Source organism: Macrotis lagotis, chromosome 1 (genome assembly GCF_037893015.1).
Source record: "Macrotis lagotis isolate mMagLag1 chromosome 1, bilby.v1.9.chrom.fasta, whole genome shotgun sequence".
NCBI classification, from domain to species: Eukaryota; Metazoa; Chordata; class Mammalia; order Peramelemorphia; family Peramelidae; genus Macrotis; species Macrotis lagotis.
The window spans coordinates 764,622,782-764,635,680 of NC_133658.1; the positions used below are offsets into that span (position 1 = coordinate 764,622,782).

Consider the following 12,899-nt stretch of genomic DNA (forward strand, 5'->3'; position numbering starts at 1 on the left):
CTCTCTTTCTTCTCCCCTATACAGATGTCTCAGCATCAAGTGCATGCAGTTCAGCAACTAGCCAAGGTGATGGGATGGCAAGTCCTTAGTTTCAGTAATCATGCAGGACTTGGCCCAGTGGAGAGCATTGGCAATGCATCAGCCATAACTGTGGCATCCCCAAGTGGTGACTATGCTATTTCAGGTAATATTATTGGTGACAGTCACAGATAAAAGGTAAAATCTAACTTTGATATGTTGCTGAGCATTTCTGAAATATTGCTATATTTCTCTAGTCTCCTATTTACATGGAAAGTCATTATGGTTATTATATTACAAGAGTAATCACTTGTCTTTTAAAATAGCAATACAATATTTCAGCTTGATCAATCCATTAAAATATCTTTTCTTAAGAGGAGGGTCTAGTAAATATAATCAGCATTGTCCCTTCTGTGCAGTGGTAGCTGTTTGCTAGACTGAATATTTGGCTCAAAAGTTTGTGTTGCTGAATAAGTGAAGGAGAATATTGGTTCCAATCCCATGTCTAAAAGAGTAATATTGCTCACTCCTTAGAGCTACTTTAACTTGACAGTGATTATTTCCAGTTCTGCTTTAGTAGTGTGAAAGATTATCAAAGAGTGGGTTATTGCTTGAGCTCTCCCCACCAGCATCGGGATATGTGCCCATTAATATTTTCCTTTTAATTCTTTAGTGTTATGAATTTTTAAATGACTTCTTATTCTTTGAGCATATGATGAGACCTCATTAAGCTTTTAAAACACTAAAAACACTCTGAGTACACTCTTAGTTACAGAACTACAAATAATTTTATATAATAAAGTTGTTTTATTTAGCCATGTTTTTTGCCTTTATAATTTTTAAGAAAATATATTCACTAACATTAATTTTTTCAATTAGCTTTTAATATAATGATTTCTTTTACATTTTGCACTTATTTAATATTCTTGCTTTTTCTATAATAATGCTTTATTTTTCAATTGTTACTATGAGCCAATGGGTGCAATTTATCCTGATTAATACATTATAGTGAAGCAGATAATTGGTTATATGGGATACAAAGAATGCAGAGAAGACATAAGGTTGGGTTCCTGGCACAGGTTTGTTTATAGTATGTGCACACATGTGTTAAGATACCAAGTCTGTAGATCACAAGGTTTTTTTTTTTAATTTTTTGTAATATAGTACTTTCTCCTATATTGGACAGGTAGGTAGATCAGTGGATAGAATGCTAGGCCTAGAGTCAGGAAAAGTCTGGCCTCAGACACTCCCTTGTGTGATCCTTAACTGTTTGTCTCAGTTTCTAATCTGTAAAATGAACTGGAGGAGGAAGTGGTAAACTTCCCCAATCTTTGTTATGAAAATCCCAAAAGGGGTCACAAAGAGTCAGACAGGACTGAAAACAACTCAACAACTTCCTATGGCTCTTTTACCACACTTAAAGCATAGTATGAGGAGGGTTAACATGGAGCTGTCCATGTTTTAGCACCAGTTCTCTATCATAATTGGTGTTTTCCTTCAGAGAAGACATGTTCAGAAGATATCGCTTGTGGACCATTATTGGATAACCAAGTGGAGTCCTTGGATCAAATTCTGTTGCAAAAGCAGCAACTCACTTGTTTAAACCCCAATACAACCTCCCACGAGATTTCAGCTTAAGGGTGGAAACTGATTTATGCCCTATTAATCCAGGATCCTTCTCTTCCCCTTTGGTCAGATCTATAAATTTTCATGTCCTTGGATCACTCATCAGGGATGAAGTTCTGTCTTGTGAAAAAAGATCCATATAAAAACATGCTCAAGTTGTGGAAGGTGACAGGAGTGGGTGCTTAATTTTGTTTACTTGTTTCATTTAAAATCAAAAATCTTTTTCTCTTGAGGTAGGAACGTCCTTCAGCCCATACTTGGCTAACAGTCAATATTTTGCAGCTCAATCTCTTCAGTTGTACTTTCTGCAAATGAAATGACATAAATTATGTGAAAGGCAGTATGTTTAACAGTAATTGAATCTTAAATTATATTATAAAATGATAATTATCAAAATTATCTGATCCTATCCAAATAATAGAAAGATGGAGTGGTAGAACAAAGTAGACATATAATACACTAGGTAATCTTGTGTTTGACAAATGTAAAGATTTAAACTTATTAGATAAGAATTCATTATTTTGGTAAAAATTGTTGGGAAAACTGAAAAACAGTCTGGTAAATATTGGTTGTAGACCAATACATCACACCATTTTTCATGATAAAGTCAAAATGAATACATGACCTAGATATAAAGGGAGATATTGTAAGTAAATTAGAGGAATATGGAACATTATTTATCAGACTTATGAACAGAAGAATTTATGAATAAAACAAAAGTTAGAGAGCATTGTGAGATAAAATAGATAATTTTGATTACATTAAAGTTTTATACAAATAAAACTAATGTAACCATACTTAGAAGAAAAGCAAAACATTGAGGAAAAACTTTTGACAGTTTCTCAGAAAAAGGTCTCATATCTCAAATAAATAGAAAACTTTGCCAAATTTATAAGAATATGAATCATTCCCCAACTGACAAATGATCAAAGGATATTTACAGACAGTTTTTGAATGAAGAAATTAATGTTATTTTTAGTCATATAAAAAATTGTCTAAATCATTATTAATTAGAGAAATGCAAATTAAAGCAACTCTGAAGACTTTAATGATAGAAGGATAAAATGACATAATTGGAAGGGGTGTGGAAAAATTGGGACACAGATACACTGTTGTGGAACTGTAAACTGATCTATTTTGGAGATCAATTTGGAATTATGCCCAAAGAGTTATAAAACTTGTGTATACCCTTTGACCCAGCAATACCACCATTATTTCAGTTTCTCAAAGTGATCAGGGAAAAAGGGAAAAAAAACCCCATATGTTCTAAAATATAATAGTATCTTTATTTTTGTGGTGAGAACTGGAAATTGAGGGGATGTTCATCAGTTATGGAATGGCTGATAAAATTATATTATAATTGCGATGGAATACTACTGTGCTTTAAGAAATGAGTAGTTTGATTTTAGAAAAATATGGAAAGACTTGCATGAAATAATGAAAAGTGAAATGAGCAGAACCAAGAGAACATTGTATATAGTAAGAGCAATATCGTTCTCAGAACAACTGAATGACAGTTATTCTGAGTTTCATACTCAAATCAAATATAATGAAAGGAGAGACTATTCACCTCCAAAGAAAGACCTATTTAATAGAATTATGCCTAGTATGGTTTCATTATTATATTGTGAAGATATCTAATATGTCACACAAATATTACCATTCCCTTATGAGTCAACTCAAATTCAAAGAATAACTTGCCCAAGTCTACAATGCTAATTAATAGAAGGGGAAAGAATTGGAGTTCATGTCTCATGATTCTATGTTCAATGCTCTTGTCACTGGGCCAGAATGCTACTCAACATAGCCAGAGCAGGTGGTTGAAAATAGTTATGACAGAGGATAGGGCAGTCACCAAAAACTCAAATTCTATTATTTTTTGTATGTGTGTGTGTATGTATGTGTGTATGTATGTGTGTGTACATATACACACATTTCAAAAGGTGGTCTCTATTAAGGTGAGGAGGAGGAGGAGAAAGAGGACAAGGAGGATTGGTAGAGGAATTTCCTTACTAGGAGCTTCCTACATAGATGAAATCAAAGGTCTTGGATCCAAAAAATTAGCTGAAAACTGGGAAGAGGGTTTTACCAAATGCCAGAACTGCCCATTAATATCGAAGTAGTCCTAGAAAACATGAGGACTCAATAATTGTAAGACCAAGAGAATTACCTTTTAGTTTGTGTCTCCTTTTCCTCTGGAATTTGTATGAACACTTGTTACAGACCCACATAAGGCTGATTAACACTGTGGCCACAGCACCCAAAAAAGCCAGGACAACTGCCACAAAATGTAGATCTTCATAGAGAATCTCTATGGGAGGAGGGAGGGAAGGAGGGGAGATAATTTCTCTTAATAGTATCAAATGTGCCCCAAACACATTCTCCACTTAATTATATTTGGAAGGACCCCTCAGGGCCTCCTTACCAGATACATGTAGCACAATAATGCCGAACTGACTGCTTCCCAGTCCTTCAGTCACAGTCACTGTGTAGTAGCCAGTGTCCCTCACACCTACCCTGAAGAGCTGAATTGAACCATTGTCATATGTACAGACTCGATCTTTATGGCTTTGAGAGATGTTGGCTTGGGTTCCAGGTTGCCACTCCACAATTTTTTGCATCCCCCAATAAGATGTGTATTTCCATTCAATGGTAGGCACTCCATGGCAGGAATATTCAACTGAGAGTAGAATGTCTTGAGCCACTGTTGCATTGATGTTAGGCTGTGGAATAGTCAATGATACTCCTTGACCTGCAACACAAAAAAGGAAATTTAGGAATTATGAGAATGGATCTAGATAACACTCTTATGAATCATTTTCTACACATTAATAGCTCTATCCTTATGACCACTCCGTGAAATAGGCCACACAAATGTTATCATTCCATTATGAGTCAACTCAGATTCAGAGAGTGGGACTTGCCCAAGTCCATGCTGTAGGAGACAGAACTGAAATCCCTATCTCAGGACTCTATATTCAATTCTCTCATCACTGGGCCAGAATACTACTCAACACAGCCAGAGCAGGTGTTAGAAATGTTTAAGGCACAGGATATGATAGTTAATAAAATATCAAAGATGGTAAATAGGTTCATGCCAATCCATGGGTGTTTGATTTTATTAAGAAGTGTGTCTACCCTTTACCAATAGAAATCATGACCACTCTGTTTATTAGGTGATGATATTCATGAGTTTCTGTGGGCAAAAGAATTTATCTCCTGGTGGGCCATCTTTCCAAATTTAGTATGGCTGGTCTTCTATAAACAAGGCATGTTGGGTCTAGAAGGAAAGCTTTCCAGTTTCACAGGACTTGTGGCTCCTTAGCCTAACCTTTTAGATCTCAGACTGATCTCATAGACACTCTCACACTCCCATGAGGCATTGGAGGATTTTTTTAATGAAGAAAATTATTTTGGCAAAATTGTGAATTATAAAGGTTTTTTTTTTCAGGATTCTTTCTCATCTGTAAGTCCTTCCAAAGCCATTAAACCTAAGGCAAGTCATATACATCTTCTGGGTCTCAGTTTCCCCATCAGCAAAATGAAAGTCTCATATTAGTCCCCAGATGGTTAGGACCAAGCACTAGGTGGTATACCACACCTAGTGAGGACAAGTCATTCTCTGAACCTTCTTACTTTCTTATCCTGTATCTTATTCCTTACTAGGTGATAAAACTAGAGCTTAGTTGCTAAATAAATTCCACATTAAAGTGCTAATCATTTCACATTCCCAGAAAACATATTTATATTCTAACTAGGGCGGTCAATTCATTAAATTGAGAAAATGAATAATGCAATGAGATTTCTCACACTGTGGTAGATCAGTAATGAAATGTTTAGTTGGGAAAGTTTTCAGTACTCACAAATTATACTATAGTGTTGAAGTCTGCCAGCACAATTTATGGGCAGCATCCTGACCAAGGAATTTATATTAGTGTGGGTGAAGAGCCTAGTTTGATAACAGAGCAACCTCTAAGAAGTCAATGTAATCATACTCTAGGGAGCACAAGAGACCTTAGAGGTTATCTAGACCAAATTCTTTATATTGCTAATGAAGAAATTGAGGCTCAGAGGAAAAAAAAGTGAAATTCTTTGAGATTATGTAGTTGTTTAGTAGAAGTCAAAATCTGAACCTAGTTCTCTCAATTGCCAGCATCATTTCCTTTACTCCCTAATATATATATATGTATATATAATATATATATATATGTACCAAGTTGCTATGCCTTATCATCTATTTTTTCTTCTCATACAATATAGCTCTTGAAACATGTGAAGATAACCATCTTGTCTATTGTAAGCTGGACCATAGCCTAATTCTTATGAGATGTGCTTCTCAGGTCCCTCACTACAATTCCTAATTAAATTACCATTGTTCTTAATGTTAGAACAAAGTCAGAAAAGAAGAGTAGATTAAATGTTAAAGAAAAATGGATAGTTCACCTGTCTACTTTTTTAATTTACAGGTAAGGAAACTGAATTCCAGTAACCTTACCATTACCTCTAGGGATCTAGTTTGTTCAAAGTCATCATACAGACACATATAATCTCTGGACTTCAATTTTCCCATAAACAACTGACTGGCCAATGTTATGAGAAATTATTGGAAGAAGTGGGCCTTAAAACAGAACTTCTGACTCTAAGTCCAGTAATTTTTCTACTATATTACACTGCAAATCCAGGTGAGTTGGAATAAAAATGAAAAGAGAAAGACATCCCCATGTCAACAAAAATAAGGAATGATGAAATGTTTTCTAATGGTGACAAGATATTGAGGGAGGAATATAGTTTCGAGCTTGGAGGAGTCTAAAAAGAAAATCTTTTCCTCTAATTTTACAGATGGAGAAACTAAGATATAGACAGGTGAAATAATCTGTCCATGGGTCAAACAGATAGTAAGTGACAAAGCCAATATTCAAATATAGGCCCACTGACTCCCAATCCAGTGCCTTTTCCATCGTAATACTAAGTGATCTTAAAAAATTGATAAAGTAATCCCTAGAATTGAAACATTTTCTCTCCACTTCCTCTAGGCCATTTGCTTCTGAAAACATTATATTATATCTATTTGTTGTGTGTAGATCATATAAATGAATGTGGTTTCCAAGCAAATTGTCTGTCAACTGCTAAAGATGACTTAAAGAATAATCCAATCTACTGTCTTTGAAATGCTGTGAAATTAGACATAGACAAGACCAGAAAAATCTCTCATGTGTAAATGTTTTGTATTTAGACCTATCTGATTCTAGTTTAAGATTTCTCCTTACTAGTCTAGACCTATCAGTTGGATAAGAAAAAATAAATTGGAAGAAAGGCTGTGGCTTACCTTAAAGTTTTTTTCTTTTTAGTTGTTTTTTTTTTCCTTTTTTGCAAGGCAAATGGGGTTAAGTGGCTTGCCCAAGGCCACACAGCTAGGTAATTATTAAATGTGGTTAAGTGGCTTGGCCAAGGCCACACAGCTAGGTAATTATTAAGTGTCTGAGACCGGATTTAAACCCAGGTACTCCTGACTCCAGGGCCGGTGCTTTATCCACTGCGCCACCTAGCCGCCCCTTTACCTTAAAGTTTTAAAAGGAGTTAGTTCCCATATGAGGTAATACTAATTATATTAGTGTAATTGCTTGCATTTATATATCACTTTAAAGTTTGCCAATCAATTTATAGATATTACCTGATTTGATCAACCTCTGAGGTAGATGTTTTTTATTTTCTTACAGATAAAGAAACAAGCTAATAGAGGAAATGAATTGATTTCCAGGTTCACCCAGCTAGCCAGGTCACTCAAATTAGTCCGGTCATCCTGACTCCAGATTTAGCAATCTAGCCTCTTAGCAAGTAGCAATTAATAAGTAAATAACTTTGGTAATGCATCTTGAAGAGTTAAATAGACTGTACCACTTAGCAAAATGTGTGGAGGTCAGAGAGCGACAGGCTTTATGATTTCATCAGTATAAGAGAGCTCCTAAGTGTTAATTTTAATTAGTAATAGCCAGGGTTAGCTAGATGGTGAAGTGAATAGAGTATAGGACCTGGAGTCAGGAAGACCAGAGTTCAAATTCAACCTCAGACACTTCCTAGCTATGTGACCCCGGGCAAATCATTTAATCCTTTTGGCCTCAGTTTCTTTATCTATAAAATGAACTGGAAAAGGAAATGGTAAACCATTCCAGTATCTTTGTCAAGAAAACCTCAAATGGAATCAGAGAGTTGGACATAATTGAAATGACTCAAAAACAAACATAATAACTATCATTTATATGGTGCTTTGTTAGGATTTAAAAACTACTTTACATATATGTTAATTCATTTTATTCTTACTACAACCCTAACTAGGAAGTAGGTTCTATCATTATCCTCATTTTTACAGATGAGTAAACTGAGACAGAAAGAAATTAAATGACTTGCCCAGCAAGAGTCACACAGCTATTAAGTATTCGAGGTAGGATTCAAGCAAAGGTTTTTCTGACTTCTTCTGTACTCTACCTGCTTCACTACCCAGCTGCCTCTGTTCCTTTAATTTCTCTTAGGCCTCAGTACCCTCATCTATGAATAAGGAGCTTAGTTAAGAACAAAGGGTTCTTAAACTTTTTCTGAATCAATGACCCCTCTGGTACTTGGAAGAGACCTAGGAACCCCTTCTCAGAATATTTTCTGCCTACTACCACAGTTGAAGGAAAAGCTAATTTTCAGTTTGGGGTTAATGAAAATAAAGATATAATTTTTTCTACATCCATGTCCATGGGCTCTTTGAAATCCATCTATGAACTTCAGGTTAAAAAACCCTGGTTTAGAAAATCTCTAAGGGTCTTTGAAACACAAAAAATGCTATAACTCTAAAAGCAATTTTAGTGACTCCACACTTTTACTGATTTTATCATTAAGACAAGGATTGTCTTATTTAAATCATGCATCTCAAGTTAGTGCCTCACTGCCCCTTTCCCCTTATGAACATAAAAATATATGTTAAGTGACCCAAAAAATAGATACTTCACTCTCCTAGCCCCTAAGGATCTGAATATTTGACAACACTATCTGACTTATGGTGAAAGCCTTTTGTCATTGAATAAGGCCATATTCAGTAGGAGACATTTCCAGATCATTGATCTAGGTGATGAATGACAACCTAAAGTCACTTATGAGCAAAGTTCATGAAATTCAGTGCGTGACTTTTATGCTGTTTATTATTGATCCATTATACCTCCATCAGCAATTATTAAATGCTTATCATGTGCCAGCACCATGCTAAATATGAGCAAAATGCCACTTAAGTATTAAAGATCTCATATGCCCTGGGGACAAGCCTGCTGAGAGTAGGGAGGAAGAAGGGAAAGATTTAAAAAGGCAGGTAATGATTTCACATTTTCTTGCCCACATTAGCTCTTGACCTTCATCCCACCTTTCTTTCTGATTCCACAGGTCTGAGAAAGCTTCCAGTTGTGCATAAGACAGAAGCTGTCTTATGTTTAATATAGTTATACATATATATTAGATTACTCTTTGCCTTAGGGAGAGTAGAGGGAAGGAAGGGAGAGAGAAAAACATGGAACTCAAAACCTTAGCAAAAAAACTGGTTGTTGAAAATCATTACATGTGGTTGGAAAAATAAATAATTTTTTTTAAAAAAAGAAGAAAATAAAACAGAAGCTGTCAACTTCTTATCCATCACTGAGGTCCAAGCAACAGGTGGTCCTTCCTCTTGGGAAGGAAACTTCCTATCTGTCCCCACATCATATTTGGTGGACTCAGGAAGGTACAGTTAAAGCAGATGATGAAATGTTGCTTAAGTGTTAGCAAGAGAAGAACCAGGTTTCCAGATGCAGTTGTAGACAATGAGTGGCTGACTGGTCTGCTCCATCCAGTTTCTATGTTGTCACATCTCACCCAGGCATTTGCCCTTCTTGTTCCTTTCCCTAAAAGACTTAAAAGTACCCCTAAGCAAGAAGTCTTCCTTTTTTTCAGTTGAATGATACATCAGTTTAAATCTGCCATTGAAGGTCTCATGTAGTCTAGGGAACTCAAGAGCATTGAATGCTAGTTCTTATCCAAAATTACAGAATCATAGAACCTGAGAGCCAGAAGGGTCTTTCCATTCTTGAAAAGGAAGTGGCCTCCGCAGTCCTACTGACAAATGATCATCCAGCATGCACCTGAAGACTTCTGTCAATGGGGAAGTCATTATCATCTACCTGATAACCCATTTATATTTGGGATAGTTTTAATTGTAAGATAGTGTTGTTCTTGAATTAAGAAAGAGTTTACCTCTCTGTGATTTCCCTTCATTGCAGAGAAAAATTCTATGAGTCACCTGTGCTGATAAATATGGCTTTGTATCTAGAGCTACTTGTATTATGGAAGGGTGTGACTGGGAGAACCTCAGCCAAGTTTAAGTATACTCAGTGGGAGGAAGGAGTGGAGGGGCAAGGGCATGGCTGGGAATTGGTTAATCCCAGGGCCAAGAGCTTCTAAAATGTAAACTAAGCTAGAATCTGAGTCTTTCAATGTTCACATGAAAAGCCTCCCTCTAATTCCCTTCTCAATCTATAGTCCTTGTGTCTCAGTTTACTCATCTGGAATCAATGAATTAAAAAAAAAAAGAAAAAAATCACTTATTAGGATCATAGTGTAGATTGGTTATGATGTGTACAACTAGAGGCAGTACCATATTAAAGAAATCACAGATTCATTCATTAAAATATAGTCTCTCTCTCTCTCTCTCTCTCTCTCTCTCTCTCTCTCTCTCTCTCTATATATATATATATATATATATATATACATACTGGTTTCCCTCAAATTCTGACTATATAGTCTTAAAGAGAATGGAATGTGTTAAACAAATACATATATAACCTATTACACAATATAGCTTACTATAGCACATAACACATGGCATATGAATGACCTACAATAGCATGTAATGCAGCATAACAATGTAATTTGCATGTTATTTATTTCACATTCTTACCTATTTTTCATTTATGACATGTTCATTATACATGCAGAATAAATTATATTATGCATGCAAAAATATTTTTTGCTATAGAGGGCAACCTTTAGTCTTGCAACCTTGGAGTCAGGCTAGATTTCTCACTATCTCTCATCCCATCATATCAATGTTTTTGCTAAGATCTGTTGATTTCACCCTTGCAGTATCTCTTGAATATGCTCTTTCTCTCTTCTGGCACTGCCTTAATTCATCAGATCATACATAGACTATTATAATAGCCTGATGGTGATTCTGCCTCCCTCAATTCTCTCGCCACTCCAATCCATCCTCCATTCAATCACCCAAGTGATTTTCCTAAAATACATGTCAAATCATGATACTCCCCTAATCAATAAACTCCAATGGAGCTATTTCCTGGATGACATACAAAATTTTGTGTGGTATTCAAAAGTCCTTCATAATGTAGGCACCCCTCATCCTTTCCATTTTTCTTGCACTTTATTCCCTATCACATACTCTTCAATCCAATAATTCTGGCCTCCTTGTTGATCTTTAAATAAGACAATCCATCTCTTGGCTCTGAGCATTGTCTCTGGCTGTTCCTCATGCCTAGAATGTTCTTGTTCTCTCTCTCTCTCTCTCATTTTCTCTCTCTCTCTCTCTCCTTTTCTCTCTCTCTCTCATTTCTCGCTCTCTCTCTGACCATTCTCTCTCTCTCTCATTTTTCTCTCTCTCTCTCTCTCATTTTCTCTCTCGTCTCATTTTCTCTCTCTCTCTCTCATGTTCTCTCTCTCTCATTTCTCTCTCTCTCATTTTCTCTCTCTCATTTCTCTCTCTCTCATTTTCTCTCTCTCTCATTTTCTCTCTCTCTCTCATTTTCTCTCTCTCTCTCATTTTTCTCTCTCTCTCTCTCATTTTCTCTCTCTCTCTCTCATTTTCTCTCTCTCTCTCTCTCATTTTCTCTCTCTCTCTCATTTTCTCTCTCATCTCTCTTTTTCTCTCTCTCTCTCTCTCTCATTTTCTCTCTCTTCTCTCTCTCTCTCTCTCATTTTCTCTCTCTCTCTCTCATTTTCTCTCTCTCTCTCTAATTCTCTCTCTCTCTCTCTCTCTTTTTTCTCTCTCTCTCTCATTTCTCTCTCTCTCTCTCTCTCTCTCTCTCTCTCTCTCTCTCTCTCTCTCTCTCTCTCTCTCTCTCCTCTCTTTGTTTTCTGGTTTCCTCAAATTCTGACTAAAATTTTGTCTTCTACAGGAAGCCCTTCTCAATGCCTTTTTATTCTAGTGCCTTTCCTCTATTAATTATTTCCTATTTTTCCAGTATTTGACTTATTTGTACATCTTTGTTTGCTTGTTTTTTTCCCCTATTAGATTGTGTGCTCCTTGAAGACAGGAACAATTTTTTTGCCATGTTTTGTGCTTAGCACAGTGTTGGCACATAGTAGATGCTTAATAAATATTTATTGACTGATTGTCTAAAAAAATGCTCTCCATATGAGCAAAACATATTAATCTTTAAGACAGGATTCATATTTAAGGATTATAAATGTCACAAGAAAATACTATAATGCAAGAACCAATACAAGAAAACTAGATGCAGAAAGCCAATTGAAAGAAGTTATATATTGCTGCTAGAAAAAATCCAAGTCCACAAACTCCAAAATACATATTGGTTACATTTAACAACTTCACTGAGAAACAGCAAGTTCTTCAAGTGACCAGGAGAAATATCTTCAAATACAAAGGGAAGGAAATTTCAAAAACATAAACCTATTTTGCATTCACCAGAAAATGTAGGAAGGAATGGAATAATGTCTTCTAGAGGACAATGAAGCTCAAGATTCAACTCACGGTGGCCTACCCTATAAATCTGAGCTTAATCATAAATGAAAAAGATGGATATTCAATAATAAAGAGGTCTTTGAAATGTTCTTTGAAAGGAAATGACACATAAAGAGATCAACTGCTTCTCAAACATTTTCAGACAACAGAAATGTAGAGTTAAAATGAAGTGGTTAAAGACAGCAGCAACAGAAACTAAGCTTCTTCTATGAGTAGTAATAGCTGACTGACTGGGGTTACAACTGGCCAGTTCAGTTGGGTAATTTCCTTTTTTCTTCCTTCCTTCCTCCTTATCTCCCTCCCTCCCTCCCTCCCTCCCTCCCTTCCTTCCTTCCTCCCCTCTCTCCATCCACATAAGGAATCATACCCTTAGCTGTGGATGATCTGCCCAAGGAAATAAATTTTGATCACTGAAACCCTGCAAGATATCTTAGGGGTTAACAGACTGGATTTTTTTTTTCTCTTCCCCACTTAT

The 12,899-nt window shown here is 35.9% G+C and overlaps 2 protein-coding genes across 2 annotated transcripts in view; one reads left to right on the plus strand and one right to left on the minus strand.

Annotated features, from left to right (window-relative positions):
* Positions 1–843, plus strand: part of MED17 (mediator complex subunit 17) — a 42,658-nt gene extending 41,815 nt beyond the window's left edge. Inside the window, exon 11 of the mRNA XM_074216471.1 lies at positions 25–843. Coding sequence (XP_074072572.1) covers positions 25–213 — 189 coding nt within the window. The 3' untranslated portion in view covers positions 214–843. The remainder of the gene's footprint in view (positions 1–24) is intronic.
* A 159-nt stretch (positions 844–1,002) lies between these two features.
* VSTM5 (V-set and transmembrane domain containing 5) overlaps positions 1,003–12,899 on the minus strand; it is a 30,629-nt gene continuing 18,732 nt past the window's right edge. The window contains exons 2-4 of the mRNA XM_074187938.1: positions 4,070–4,396; positions 3,815–3,955; positions 1,003–1,949 (exon numbers count right to left, since the gene is read on the minus strand). Of these exons, the coding sequence (XP_074044039.1) occupies positions 1,906–1,949; positions 3,815–3,955; positions 4,070–4,396 (512 nt within the window). The 3' untranslated portion in view covers positions 1,003–1,905. The remainder of the gene's footprint in view (positions 1,950–3,814; positions 3,956–4,069; positions 4,397–12,899) is intronic.